At 44.7% G+C, this 15317-nt stretch overlaps 1 protein-coding gene across 1 annotated transcript in view; it reads right to left on the bottom strand.

Annotated features, from left to right (window-relative positions):
* Positions 1–469: 469 nt before the first annotated feature.
* The window catches only part of LOC119165408 (transmembrane protein tincar), a 29312-nt gene continuing 14464 nt past the window's right edge, over positions 470–15317 (bottom strand). The window contains exons 2-5 of the mRNA XM_075871765.1: positions 6896–7303; positions 5626–5900; positions 3903–4343; positions 470–2946 (exon numbers count right to left, since the gene is read on the bottom strand). Coding sequence (XP_075727880.1) covers positions 2800–2946; positions 3903–4343; positions 5626–5900; positions 6896–7303 — 1271 coding nt within the window. The 3' untranslated portion in view covers positions 470–2799. The remainder of the gene's footprint in view (positions 2947–3902; positions 4344–5625; positions 5901–6895; positions 7304–15317) is intronic.

The following is a 15317-nucleotide window of genomic DNA, read 5'->3' as shown; positions in this document are numbered from 1 at the left end:
AGAGTAGGCCTAAAAAACAAACGAGGGCATGTGCTTGAGCAGGCGTTTCACATGCAACGTAGCCCACAAGTTCACTGAAACGACCACGCAGCTGCGACCATTGCGATACCTGGTGAAGCCGATCTCAACCGCAAGGTTCCTTCTGTGTGGCCTCCGAGATTCGCTTCGGCAGTACGAGGGAGCATAAAACTAACACAAGGGATTGACAAGTGTTTGCAAAGCCCACCTGCGAATGACGCATCCTGACTCTTAAGTTAAGGATTAGTGTCTCTACCTTGCTTAGTTTTAATGTGTACATAATTACCACTTCAATGCGTGCGAAAGTGACGCAGTATTTTGTGCCTATGCTATTTCCATCGCCTGCGAATTGCGTCAGAGTTGGTATATTGAAAGGCCATCACGGAGAATTGTGTACCCGATCGTCCAAAGTAACGGTGATGTCTTGTTTACGGAAGGAAAAAGCTAAGAGTAGGAGTAAAATAGCACGATGAGATCTTTTTTATTTTGAGCTAGCACACGCTTTTTCAAATGTGTACATCTGTTGCTCGACATTGTATTTCAAGACGACGTCGGTGCAACAACAATTAAACAATGCTCATGGGGGCTATAACAAAATACGCTCTTGAAAAATGCAAACATACTGTACAAGTGTCTTGAAAGCGCTTAAAGCGAATTGTCTTGAAAGCCGATCAACTTGGTATATTGAGCTGTAGTGGAATAAGCAGGGTGGACAGTTGAAGTGCCTCAGACAGGCTGGCCGTCATTTAAGTGGGAGGACCTATCTTTGTCGAAGCTCCTCCTATGGAAACGTCGGCCAGCTTGTCTGAGGCACTTTCACTGTTCACACTGATTATACCACTGTGGGTTTCCATCTGTCAGCTTCCATCTCGATTTTGGATATTCAGCTACACAACTACATAAAAATGACAATCAGAAAATTAGCAAATATAAATTGTGCCCCAAACAATGGCACTCATGATGAACGGATACACAAATTCAGTGTGACAGCATAAAGTGAACATATGCACTAGCCCCACAATTAGGTATCTTCTCTTCTAGATGAAAAACATTGCATATAAAAGGAAAGTAGCAAGAATACTTTCACAAGTCGAAAAAAGTGCTCAAGCTAATTGCTCAAGAAAACTTTTCAGGTAAATTTTGTATTATGGTTTACAGAAAATTTATTTAAGATTTTATGCCTGTACAGAATTCCTCATTCTCTACTCACTTGAAGTAGAGGAAGGGATAGCTGTCATTCTATATTCAACAAAATTTAACAAAGATATAATGCATGCACACAGTTCATTCTCTACTTCGTGGGAGTAGAGGAAGGATTAGCTATCATTCTATTTTTACACTAAATTTAACAGAGATTCAATTCTTGAACACAATGCTTCATTTCTCTTCCATAGGTGTAGAGGAAGGAGTAGCTATAAATATATATTCAACCAAATTTATCGAAAATACAATGAATGCACATATTCTATTGTCCATTCCCTGGGGATAGAGAAAGAAGTAGCTATCAATCTATTTTTCACATAAAGTTTAACAGAGATTAAATCTTGCACACAATCCCTCATTTTCTATTCCATAGGATTAGAGAAAGAAGTAGCTGTCGCTCTGAAAGCATGATGTCACAAAAATACTTGGACGGACCAAGCATTTTGTAACAGCTGTTAAGGATATGATGCTTGTCCTGATATGTATGAAAACATAAAGAAAACTTATCTTTTTCAAGTGGCTTGTCCTGATATGTATCAGAACATAAGCAGTACTGATGACTTCAAGGAGGTCGGCGACAATGGTAGTACACATTTGAAGCTAAGTCGCTGGATAAAATAGTTACTAGCAGCGTAGTATGCTACTTGCAACTTAACAGTACAAAGGTGATCAGAAGGAGTGTCATCGTGATTGCTGAAAAAGTCATTTCAATTGTGTTTGAGCAACAGCGTCATAAGACTTATGAAAGCATCTTACGCTTCGTGTGTGAATTCATTCTACGAGACGTCGCTACTGACGCTGGTGCATACATGCAAATCTACAGTATATAGTAAATGTCAGCACGTTAATCACTTTTAACCACCAAAATTAGGATATTCTAAGAGGTTTTCATTAATAAATAATTGAGAAGAAACTGTAGCCTAACACGGTTGGTTATGAGGGCACAAGAAATAAGAAAATTTTGGTGCTTCAGATACGTCAAAAATTATGAATCAGGTCCTCTTCATGCTGAGATTCTTTCTGTACTTAAATATTCATGGGATTGAACTAATTGCAGTTTGCTACATGTTGAGGTAATGGAAGTAGATTGATGCCATCACTAAACACAATATTAAGACAAAGACTGTGATTATCACACTTTTAACGAAACATGAGGTAGGCAGATATATTGCCCAATACTTGTTGCGACATTCTGTTTTATTTGTTTTTCCCTCCAACAGTTCTCAGCCGCCGTCATAAACATGAAAATTGTAAAATGAGTGCAGTTGCCAATTTTGGTGCAACGAGCAGGAGCAGATAATGATGGGCATAGACACCTTCATAACATGCTTTGACAATGACGTAAGAGAAGTAGTTTTCAGGCACAACTGTCACCAAATGATAGGAAGTGGTGGTCCCTTCCTTTCACGGGCAGATGTTCTTGAGCACCCACAAGGTGGCGACTAGCATGGGAGTTCCCCTGAAGAACAGCCGAGGCGAGAAAGGCATCGCTGTGTGTGCCTCACTCAGTCCGTGCTGACACAATGGGTAGCCATATGCGGAGCATAACTATCAATTACCACACTGGTCCTTCAGAGGTCACGAGACACGAGATAGGTCCGAGTACAGAGAATAGTCACGCTCACTCTTGAACGAGGTGAGCCTGGTTACCGTAGCACGTCCTAGCAACCTTTCCTCTTGGCTGTTGCGGTGGTGGTGCGAAATCCATGGCACCGAGGGACCAGCCTGCGAAAGCAGACAAATGCAAGAATAAATAGTTGTTCACTGACAGAAAAAGAAAAAAAGAATGATACCCAAGTGCTTTGCACAAGTGACTTCACACGTGGGCCTGGTGTCTAATAACCAACGTGGCTAACCTAGTGGTAGAGTCTATCCCTGTCAATGGTTATGCAGTTCCATTATTCTTAATATGCATTTTAATTTGTGTTTAAGTTCTTCACTTTAGTTGACGATTAGTGAGTAGCGGTGTGTGCCCGATTTGTTTTGAGCATACAATCTAGGTTTTCTTGCTTACATAGCATGGGACTACTCTGATATCTCCAAGCGATATTCATTGTAGCATCACGAGTCTATTCAGCATAATTGTTTGATACCTTCAAGAAAACTATATGGACAGGTTTACAGATGAGGAAAGTAGACAAGGGTAACTTTATTGATTTTTTGTGCAATTATTCTGCATTTGTGAACGTAAGTAAACTTAGTAATAAAGAATGCACAAACAAATATAGAGAAGAATGTTGACAAAATAGGTTTGCTTAATAAAGAGCATTCATGCAAGCAATATTTCTGCTGTAAATAAATCCGAGTTTCAGTCTGCCCTTTTTTGTGTCCCACTTTATTGCACCCCGTTCGTTTGCGCTGCAAAGTTTACACTATGAACAACACAACAAAAGCACGATCACTTGGACAAGCAGATCAGCACTCGTCTGGTTGTGTTTATTTTTCATGCTTTTTTTTGGCGCTACTACAGGCTATTCGCAAGATGAACCGACCAGCCCAAACCAAGTTGTGGCCATAGCTTTCCCTGCCTGCCTTTGTTGATACCAAGAAGCCAAATTCTTCTTATTGCGTCTCTTGGAACTTTTGTCCCCTGTCTAAGACTTTCGTTTGGTGTGAGAAAATACGTTAACAGTTACGTAATCCTTTTCCACAAAGTAGCCATGCACACAGATTATCATTACCTCGTCCGGCTCGGGACGCCACACGTCTAGTAGCGTGGCATAGTCGTCGTCATCTGGTCGCCGAGCTGCCGCCACCATTCGCTTCTTCTCGCACTGGTAAGTAGGCGGGGGCGCCTTCTTCGGCGCCAGTAGCGACATGGCCGCCGCCGACCAAACGACCCACTGCACCGTCACGGCCGCTGCAGCTGCCGCCATTAGGCAGTCCCTGCTGGACGCGTAAGCTCGCACGAGATCGTGCGCCAGTGGCGCCCCGGAGAGTGCTGCGAGCACGAGGAGGACTAGAAGTAGGCCGGCGCCGGCGCCTCGCCGGCGGTCCAGCGTTGCAGTACAATAGAGAACCGGACCCGAAAGGGCGACCGACGCTCCATGGGCTACCAGTAGTAGCAGTACCGTAGCGGGGTCTGTCAGTAACGATGGCGGCACAGCGCCGGCAACATGGGCCTGCGATGAAAAAGGAAATGGTTATTGGCGGCGATAGCGTTATAGCGACTTTTTCGTCTTCCTGCATTATTAAGGACCATAGTCTTCCTTGAGTTGCTTGAATGAAATTATTTCGATCTGCCTTTTTTTCTGTCTGTCTGTCACGCAATTCAGCTAACTGGCCAAAGTTTAAGCACTTGCTGTAAGTCTAGACATCTTGAACTCGTGGCTGCTTTTATAAATTTCGAATAATGTCGATCAAAAAGCAAATATTATGCATATATCAGGGGCAACATCTACACATAAATATTAGGTGATGCGTTTCTTCACTATAGAATACACAGATACCTAATTTAAAATACATAGTGCTTATTACGTTATACTAAAAATTTAACAGTATGCACAAGAAATACTGTTGACAGGAGACAGTAATATTTCGACGACATTTAAGGCAAAGCACATAACTATACGCATCCATTTTTCAACTCAGTCCTCTCCCCAAAGCAATGCTGAGCCGTGAATAATTATGGGGTGCAGAAATATGAGTCCTTGCTGTCCTCAAACTTCAAAAGGTTTTGAGGTGAGCTTGTTGGTACATATCTATTAGCATACACAGTGCCTAATAAAACAGGTACAGATAAGACAAGAACTATGATGGGCATCGACTACCAACCCTTTCGCACCTCTGTGTGTGTGTGTATGTGTGTGTGTGTGTGTGTGTGTGCGTGCGTGCGTGTGTGTTAACATGCTATAAATGCGCTGTTTGCAGTCAGCACTTATGTGTATGTGCTGAAACTACTTCGGTTTTATATGAGAAAAATACGGAGCACGGAGGAGCTGTTTAGATTGATAGTAGCAAATTTCCTATTTCATTGTAGAGGTATAATGAAGAAGTAAATATAGCCAACTGAAGACGGAGGAAGAAAAGAAATGTAGCCTGATCATAGAGCCGTTGCACATGTCAAAAAAGAGGTGGTGTACTTCTGCAAAATGTAATTTATTTGAGCGACCTGCAATGATGCAATAGGTATTTTAATACACCACGGAGAGGCTAATATAGCCTTGAAGAAAACTCCACGCAAGCAGGCGAGCAACATCCAATCCTGAATTGATTGCTGACTCCATCGTACAGCCTTCCAATTCCACCATAACAACCAGCTGTCTACTGTGCACGACCAAGTTTAGGTTGTCATGATGAGCATCAGCACAATGAATGCTTATAAGCACATCAGCCATTCATACAAAATCTTGCAAGTGAGCTCTACTGCACGAATATCACCATGCGCCCGCTCACTGTACCTACCTTGTAAAGCACGGAGGCAGCAGGGATTAGCAGTATCCTCTGCATCGCGCAGAGTGCCATGTACAGAGCGAAGAGGAGAGAGAAACAGCGCTTAGAGTCCCAGGCCACCATGGGATAGCGCAGTGCGCACACCACCAGAGCCAGAACGTAGTTGACGAACTCCACTGAGGGTGGATCGGCATCGGAGGGAGACTCGGCCAGGTTTTCCGGGAAGAAAGCCGTCTGACGCTCGCGCGGAGACATCACGACATCCAGGTCAGTCCGCCAGACATCACCTGCGCATCGTCAGGAGTGCATCTAAGAAAAAGACTTTCATAGTTTCTATACATGCGACAATGACCCGCGACAACAGCATTCGATAATAGAGATTTGTGGGATCTTACGTCCCGAAGCCACAAAATATCTACGAAGGGCACCATAGTGGAGTGGTCCGGAAATTCTGACAACAAGGTGTTCGTTCACATGAATTGCGCTTCCATATCTAAATATCTACCCCAGCCGAAGTTTGCTAGCATGCTACCTTCGGGTCTGATTAAATGGTATAACAAGAAGCAAACTATTCAACTAAATGCAACAATTGCCGATGCAATTGGAGTATGCTTAAGATAGCGTCTTATTCAAAACATTCAAGTGATAATCATGAAAATAAAAATTAAGCCAAATAATTTTTATGACACTTTGTGCGAAGTCAACGTGCATCTAGGGAAGTTCCGTATGCGTGACGGAGTTCTCTGGTGACAAGCTTTGTAAATAGGTTAATTAAACAGTATAACGATACTAAGCTAAAACCACCTACCTACTGGCCTCAGATCTCGCAAGATTCACGTTTCATACCTGGAAGGCATTCGAAACTTTCGAGGGGCTCCAGACAAAAGGCTTCTTTGGCCTGTTAAATGATTACATACAATTAGTGATCGAGCGTAAGAATGTGACGACAAACTGGACACTTTCATGAAACTTCACCCAAAGGCAAGATGCTAGAGGCCCGTGTACTTAATCTAGGTGCACGTTGAAGAACACCAGATGGTCAAAATTTCGGAGTCCTCCACTTCATAGTGCCTTATAAAAGTACCGTATTCCTTGAATGCAAAAACACCGAATATTGTTACTAAACGACCTGGTACTAAGCGTCCTGTGTCACTGAGCGTCCTGTATATGCGTTTTCTCCGTTTGTGTGGTCGAGAATCTGGTGCGAAATTGACTATTGCATTTGAACATGCACCAACTAGCCAGCCCTACATCGAGTTCTACTATTGTCACCAAAACTCACCGGTGGGCCGCAGTCCGTAACCAATACACGCAGCATTGGCTATCAGTCGCGGAAGCAGCAGGCACAACGCCGATGCAGCGTGCAGCGCCGCCGCCGTCGGAGGACCGTGTCGCCAAAAGAGCCTCGGCAGCGACGATGACCTCTTGGCGTCCTCGTCGTCGTCGTGATCGTCTTCGAGTCCATCGTTGGCCAGGTTGCCGACGCGTACAAGCGCAGCGGCTGCCACGAACGGCAGCAGAAGCACGCCGGCACCCACGAGGGCGACGTAGGCGTGCAGCAGCTCGACCGGAGGAGACAGAGCCGCCAGTTCCGGAAAGCGCCGCACGCTGTGGGCCACGGAAACGGCACTCAAGGCCAGTGCGGCCACACAGTGCCATAGGGAGCCGAGAGTGTTGAGTGGCCCGGGGCCTGCGGAACGATTGGTGCTTAGAGAGATGGTCTCCGATAACGACCCTCGTAGACACCCATAACGGGACCGAAATAAGCACGCATAGCACATGGGGAAGGGAAATGAAAGGTCTAGGGTGCAAGGAGAGAGCAGAGTGGGTCAAAAAAACTAGTGTGGGTTTAGGATAGCGTAGTCGAAAAGAATCAGGAGGAAGAGACATGGGGAGAGCAATAAGCACTAAGGCAAGATAACCGCTGGTCATTAAGAGTCTACAACAGACCGGATACCAAAAGACAGCATGCTTATAAGACGACAATGCTTACAGGTCTTCCTCATAGGGCTTGTGATGCGTTGCAAGGTCCTTCTTTTCTAGTACATAGGGTTGTCCATGATCAAAATAATGATGTGAGTTTGCGCATTACCCTTTGTTCTTTCTAGTTTTCTGGTCCGTATCATACCTTGCATTGCATCGCAAGCATGACAAGAAGGCATGTGCACAAAGAGCAGACATAAGGTTACGTGGAATGTGAGAGGGGGGGCGGTGAGGCAGATTAGATTAGGAAATTTGCGAGAAGAAGGCGGGTGCAACAAGCGCAGGACCGGGTTGATTGGCGAAACATGAGAGATGACTTTTTAGTACAGCGGTCGTAGTCATCCTGATGATGACAGAGCGCATACATACAGGGGTTTTCCAGCTAACACGGAATAAAAATATTATAAGCCAGCGCCTATCCGTGTGGAAGGTGGGGCGTCCAAACATCAATACAAGAAACCACAACACAGTAACGAGTAAGGCGTGCAGACCCTAACCCAAGAGAAGACAATAGAGACCAGGTGGGGTACTGTACACATCTCTTTGATCCATGCTTGCGCACATCATCATCTTCTACAAAAAACCCTGACCAACTCACCCAACTTTAGTATAGTACAATGCTTCTAGGTGAGATCTCACTTTGCATATCGCAAGTTTCCACAAAAACTACCAGATGGAAGTCCGATAAAAGCGTCTCTTACTGAAGTACACCGGCTTGGTTAACCTCTACTAAAAATAGGTGTATGATGCAAGGATTTTACCTAAGCTTTAACTTGTGGTGTTGCATCTGACTCGGCTGAGAAACTCTGGTACCCACAGTGTCACCAAAGTCCCGTTGCTGTACAGCAACTACGCGTTCACGTCCTGTATGCCTACACAATCGCGCATTCGTAATAACGAGAGCAGAGCGGCAATAAAGCATTTATTTGGTGAACTGCGAGGTCACAAGTTCTACAATGGCTGCGGTATATTATCTGATAAAACCGATTTCCGACATTATTGGGACATCTTTCACTCTTGAACCACAGCTAAATAAAAAAAAAAACTTACCACAGAGTTTGTTACAAAGGTAAACCTCCCGAGTCGGTTCGCAGTATTGGCGCTATAGCCAACACAATCTGCCCTTTTATATTTCCTTTTCGTGTTTATTCCAAAGTCGAATCAGCCATGAAGTGGATAACTTGTTCCATGCAATCTAGCCTTCGTATCATGTCTGTTCCGCTATAGCCGCGACTGAAACGAAGCACGATTGTATCTTCAGTCGCTTTATATAAGCTGATTCGACATGCAAGCCGTCAATAGTACCGAATTTGCCAGCAGATTTCGACAGCCATTCACTTTGTATACAGAATGGTCATTGAGAGCATATACTTGGGACAGGCGCATACGTCTATATAAAGGTACGCTACATTGTTCGGCGCGAATGACACTAAGTACAAATTTTACTTCTCTATGCCAGGCAGATTTTCGTGGGCCACGTACTGTTATCCAAGGTGATAGTTTTTCACGCTTGCAGTCACCAAACAAAGACATGGCCTATGTCCACCGCAGACGAAATACGTGACCAGAGATCTCATTTTTCAAGCTCCACAACAGCTGCGACGATAGCGAAGATATAAAAGGTGAGGAGAAGAAAGCGCACTACTTGAAGCCGGAAGCAAACACACTCAGCCGGAAGTCGGTGGAGCTGGCGCCACGTGTTTCCTTCGTCATATATCGTCTCAGCGTATAGAGATTTCCGTCTTGCTTTTGCTTTTCACTGATAGCTCGGTGCGTGAGTGAAAGAAAGAGCGGTGCGGAATATCGGCGAAGTCGTTGCACAGATTCCTCCTATCACGATGTCTGTACGATCAAAGCGGAACGCATCAAAAGCAAGAAACCAGAAGATTTACCTCTCTAAACAGCCAGACGACAACGCACACGCGAGATTTCACCACAACAGTTCACCCGCATAAAAAAAATCAGAACAGCAGAATAATTGTCATTGGTTATTGTGTACTGCATGCCCTAATATCGTTGTCAGCGGGACTTGTGTCGATCAACATAGAATACATTACGAAAAAGGATTAGCGATAGTACTTTATGGCTGTAACTTCTTACGTTCAGTGGTGCGCCTGTGCCATTGCCAGATAACATTTATCTATAGGTCTAGCCCTGCACACGAACAACCATTCAGGAAAGAAAAAAAAACTTGCATTCATTCGTCGCGCATTGACCTGCAGCCAACGTGATACTGGGTTAAGACTCGACGTAAGTGCGGTTTGTGCCAGCTGGAGTTTACATGTTCACTGACCGACTCAAGCATATTTTATGAGGAGGGAAAGAGCAGTTAACTTGCCAGAACACACGCTTTGCAATTTGATTCTTAGCACCATAGCATAGAAGGGACCTCGACAAGAAATACGAGAGTACCCGCAACGTCAACCTTTTATGTGCATTCGGTGTTATGGTTCCAATAGTAAGCTCCGTGTGGCACCTCGAGTTACATAATAATAGTTTGGACAACAGAGAAATTATATATTTTACTCAATATCAGGTTGTTTATAGTTCGTGGTTCCATTGTTATTCTTAGAAAGGCTTCCATCGCTGCTGCAAAATACGAGCAATCCTTCCAAGCTGCAACAGAGGACTTTTGTTTCTTCAGTGAAGCATTGACTGAGACAACAGGTTTAATCAGCATGGTATCGGCGTTGATAGAAGACAGTTCATATACTTTCCCAGAACTAGGCAGTTCATTCGTGACATTTGGTAGTTCCAGTATATTGGACAAGGGCAGGCCAGCGAAAGCCGGGCCAGTATGCTTACCTTAAATTCAATATGGTGATTGGGCGAGTTGGTTGGTGAAAAAAACAATCAAATTCAAGTCTACAATGGAGCTCCACTTGTATCCAACTTGTTATATTGATGTTTGTGGCGAGAGTCAAGAAAAGTCAAGTGATCGAACTAATCAAGCTTCAATGCTGAAAAATAAACATTACTCATTACTCGTCCTTTCTGCGAATTTTTACAATCTTCCGCCAGCTGTTTCAGACAGGTCAGGTGGCCCAATTGTGTCACATGAGAATACATTCAAATCGAAATTGCGATGACGAGATAGCACTTATAGCAGTGTTTAAACTTCACCACATGCTCCGCTGCCATTGTACTTTAGGGATAACGAGTTGCTCAAGACTACAGGCCGAGTTGTAACACCGGAGTGCACTCAATTAACGAGCTCTCAGAGGCGCTAAAGCGTGCACTTTACAATTACGCTGAGAAATCAGAATCATAGGGTTTAACGCAAGCGGAATATTTTGTCAATTAGCAAGTTCTGCAGGTGTAAAACACTTTGCACAAGACAGCGGTATTTGAACGTGATACCACAGTTTTATTCTCCTCATTGAGCGTGTTTTCAGTGGTGGTGGAATGATCGGGGATTCATGCACAAGCATGTTAATATCGCCGTTGCAATCATAATGCTTTAGTGCATTTGAAAAATAATTTAATTCGTTAGATCCAGGATATTGTACAGTTCATTCGGGTAGTTCCACAGCCAAGTGTAGCCATCCCGCAAGCGTAACTCTTTTAACCGTTGCTTTATCTACCATGCGTCGTAAAGCACTCCCAGTAAACGTCTACACCATTCGCCACGACCGCGTCTTCCCCTCCCGGCTGTGTATATGAAAAAGCCAAGCAACCGATGGGGCTGCTCCAAATGGGTGCCGCAAAACAGTCCTGGTCTATCTCAGAACGGCGCGCGGGGTCCTATCACGCGCCCATCTCAGGGCGAGAGAGTCGAAAACACCCGCCGTAAAAAGAAACATCGGCACTCACCGTTTTTCAGCTGCCGCTGCTGCCGCCGTCCGGCTGCCTCGACGCACATTTCGACAATGCCCCGAAGCACCCCACGCACGCCGGCTCTGCAGTCGGTGGCAACCACGGGTGAGAGAGAGGACGCGAAGACGACAGCGGCGCTCCCCGGCGGAGCACCCAGCTAAACTCGATCGAAGACTCAACGTGTCTAGACTGGCCTGGGTCTTTTGAGTATAAAGTGGGATGGGTTGGGTTAAAACGGATATTTGCGTTGAATTGATAAAATGTGTTTCAGGGCTTGTCGTGAACGAATGAAACCAAGGGAGCGGCGCACCCATAGATGAGGAAAGGATACGAAGTGACAAGGACAAACAGCACTACTGTTTTACTTCTGGAACATATACGTCAGCAGGTATGAGCAAAAGGGGTGCTTTGACCCCTCAAGCGACATCAGCACTTGCCTATACCACCCTCCATGCACCCAAGCCCCATCAGAATTTGGGAGGGAGGGAGGCGGGGGTGCAAGCTCGCGAATCAACACAGGCGTGCAACCCCCAAGGTAAAATCCTGCCTACGCCCATGTTCAGGAACAACGGCTACACAGCAATGTCAAAAGTAAACATGAAAAGTCGTCTTCCAAGAAAGGAAACACGTGTGGCCGCGCCACACAATCGAGCGTCGACGTCGTACAATTCTATGAAGTATGTCTCAGCCAACGCTCTTACAACTGTGCCCTTGTCCTGTTTCTCCGCCTCTTGCTTTTTTACCACTAATCTGAATTAACGCGTATGAATGTTAACGCAGTAAGAATGTAAAGGTGCCAAAATTAGCTTTTTTCTAAGGAAGTACGGACGTGTCTTACAAAGCATATCAATACACTTCAGAAAATGCGGATAAATTAAGGGCAAACGCAGAGTTCAGGGCATTACGCTTAATGATGCAACTCCATACTCTTTGCTCATGCGAAACTAAAGCAAGTATTCCCAAGTAGGATCCCCGCAAGCATGAAGGGCCATGATGACTCTGTTGAGCTTTATGTATGTATGTATGTATGTATGTATGTATGTATGTATGTATGTATGTATGTATGTATGTATGCATGCATGCATGTATGCATGCATGCATGCATGCATGCATGCATGTATGTATGTATGCATGCATGCATGTATGTATGTATGTATGTATGTATGTATGTATGTATGTATGTATGTATGTATGTATGTATGTATGTATGTATGTATGTATGTATGTATGTATGTATGTATGTATAAATGAGAAGCTTTTTTTCGAAATTGGCCAGGTTCAAAACCGAAACTAGCTGGTATAAGGTTCTACTGGAACATACCTACTTTATATTTTCTAAAAAAAATTACTAACAATTTATTAACAATAATGAGGAATTTATTATAACTGTTTTAGAAGAAAGTTAAAAAGTATGTATGTGCCGAAAGAGCCTTATCTACCTCGTTCCAGTTTTGTAAGTTGGCCCATTTCGAAAAAAAAGAAAGCTCCTCGTATGTACATGATATCGATCTGTCGGCGTTTCTAACAGCCAAGCTTTTGTTGGACATCACCAGAAGATAAACGTCCATGTGAGGTGCCATGTCCAACTATGAAAACTAGCTAAGTAGTCATTCTCTCGAAACACTTGGAAACCAAAGAGCGAATGTCTGTTCATTTGCTCATCTAGCTGCTCTGTGAGTAGCGTCCGGGATTGTTCCTCCACAGCGCACAATATTTACGGGCATCGGGCAACCTTCGTCAGATATCCTATACTGAAATTACCGAAACGGATCCCGCAGAGAAAAGTGTGGGAATTGAGAGATAGAAAACTGTGGAAACGAGAGCTCGGATTTTTGAAACCTATCTATACCCGCAATATCGCACGTCAGAGTGTGGTACGCGTATCATTCAAAGCGTGGTTCTCGCCTCCTGTTGGGTGATGCTCAGCCGCGGAGGAGGTATACGTCGCTCCCTCCAATGTCGCACGCTCGCCCCGTGTTAGCTTTCTGCTCCGTTCTTCTCGACATTGGTATTACACCGTGGCCTCGACCGACGCCAGCTGAACCACTCTTTGCCTTGCGCTGTCGTTTCGATCATTTTGTCTTCCTTTCGCACCAGTTCAGTGTTCTTCATCTTTGTTATCGCTCGTGATGCCGGTAAACGAAGCCGAAGACAATGAGGAGGTACTGTGGGTGGAGGCGCGCTATGCGGTTTGCACGAACATCGAAATTCCGCCATTGTGCTGCAAGTTTTGACTTCACAGACGCTTGCCGCGGCGGAACTGAGCTGTCAGTGGTGGCCAGTCGAGAATCCGACACACCCACGGTCGCTGGAGCCACAAAGGCACTGAGTTTTTCCGATATTGTCAGACTCGATATGTGTTCCGAATCGGTATCCATAGAGTTTTCTACCAATACATTAAAAGGAACGCTGGCGCTAGTGTCTACGGGAGCTGCAACGAATGGCGCTTCAGTGATACACGGGAATGATGGGTAGTACATGGGCTTGCCTAATTTCTGTACTTTCGGCTCCATTTGGCTTCGCTTGGCTTGATGCTGTTTTTTCACGAAACGAATATCAACAAGTGTTCAGCAGTTGCACTTCCCCGCTTTGACGTTTTACGCACATCAATTTCAAATAGGTCACGAAGTTCAAGACGGTTCGTTATTTCATTCGAATCAAAACCAAAACACGGCAATAAACGAAGCCACAACTGCGTTTTAAGCCCGCAAGTACGAAGCCTAAGCAAATACCCGTACCATTCATTATTCCCATGGTCGCTGAGCTATCGCAGCACCAAGGTTTCCTCTAGTTTTTTTTTCTAGGAAACTCTATGCCCGTATGCCAACGTGAAAAACAATTAGGTGCCCCACTACAATAGGAATAAAGCTCATCACCTCCCATACTCAAGGTGGGGCATTCTATAGGTTCGATTCCTAGAGCCAAGAGTCGCACACTGAGAGAAACACGCTTAGCTGAAGGCTGCCTGGGCGCCGTCATAGTTTTCTGTGAGCTGCTGTTAATATGCGTGACCCCCGCTCCCCTAAACCTATCACTGCTGAGGCCGTGACGTTAGCTTTTGTGCTCCCGTGCAGCAACCCAGAAAGGTGGCGTCCTCGACTTCATTAAAAACCAGTATATAAAAAGAGACTTGACAAAAGAATACGTACGCGCTCGGAAAGCATTTTCCCTAAATGACTTTACACATGGACCTATTTGTTCTCGCTTAGATTTACGCTCAGACATGTATTCAGAAGGATGTTACGGCCCGAGAACGTCCACCAGTTCTAGTCACACATTGCGTGAAATGCTTACAGAACTTGCCGATATAGCCCTAGAAGTTTCAAAGCACCTGGAAACCCAATTTAAGATGGTGGACCCCGCTGACTCGTCCGAGAGAAGTGGCTTCCACGGTTACACGATTGGAATCGCTCTTAACAAGGTGGATATTTCGTTCAGTGAAATGTTGTTTGAGAACTGCTTTTAAACATTTAATTTTTTTATAAAAATACTAATATCAGGCGTCCTACGTCCCAGGTTGCCATTATGACATACGCCGTAGCGGAGCACTCCAAATATTTTGACCTTCTGGTGATTTTCAACGTGTGCCGAGCACCGTAAACAGTGTTTCGCCGAAGCTGGCAACAGTGTCTTTATTATTACTTAGATGTGTGCTCTCCAAAAGGCCAAAAAAGCACTGAACAAGCCGTCATGACTTCTTACCTCTCCACAACTTCTTCTCTCACTTTTACAAATTGCAAAGCTTCTTTTTTCGGAGTACTTAGGCGCTGAGCGCATGCGAAATGAAGTTAGCGACCGGCAGTGCGTCACGTAAGCTTCGAGCGTTCCACCTAACCACGCAGCTAAGTCTATCTATCTATCTATCTATCTATCTATCTATCTATCTATCTATCTATCTATCTATC

This window comes from Rhipicephalus microplus, chromosome 8 (genome assembly GCF_043290135.1).
Source record: "Rhipicephalus microplus isolate Deutch F79 chromosome 8, USDA_Rmic, whole genome shotgun sequence".
Lineage (NCBI taxonomy): Eukaryota > Metazoa > Arthropoda > Arachnida > Ixodida > Ixodidae > Rhipicephalus > Rhipicephalus microplus.
The sequence above is the reverse complement of the archived record's forward strand: the minus strand, read 5'-3'. Positions and strand labels throughout refer to the sequence as shown.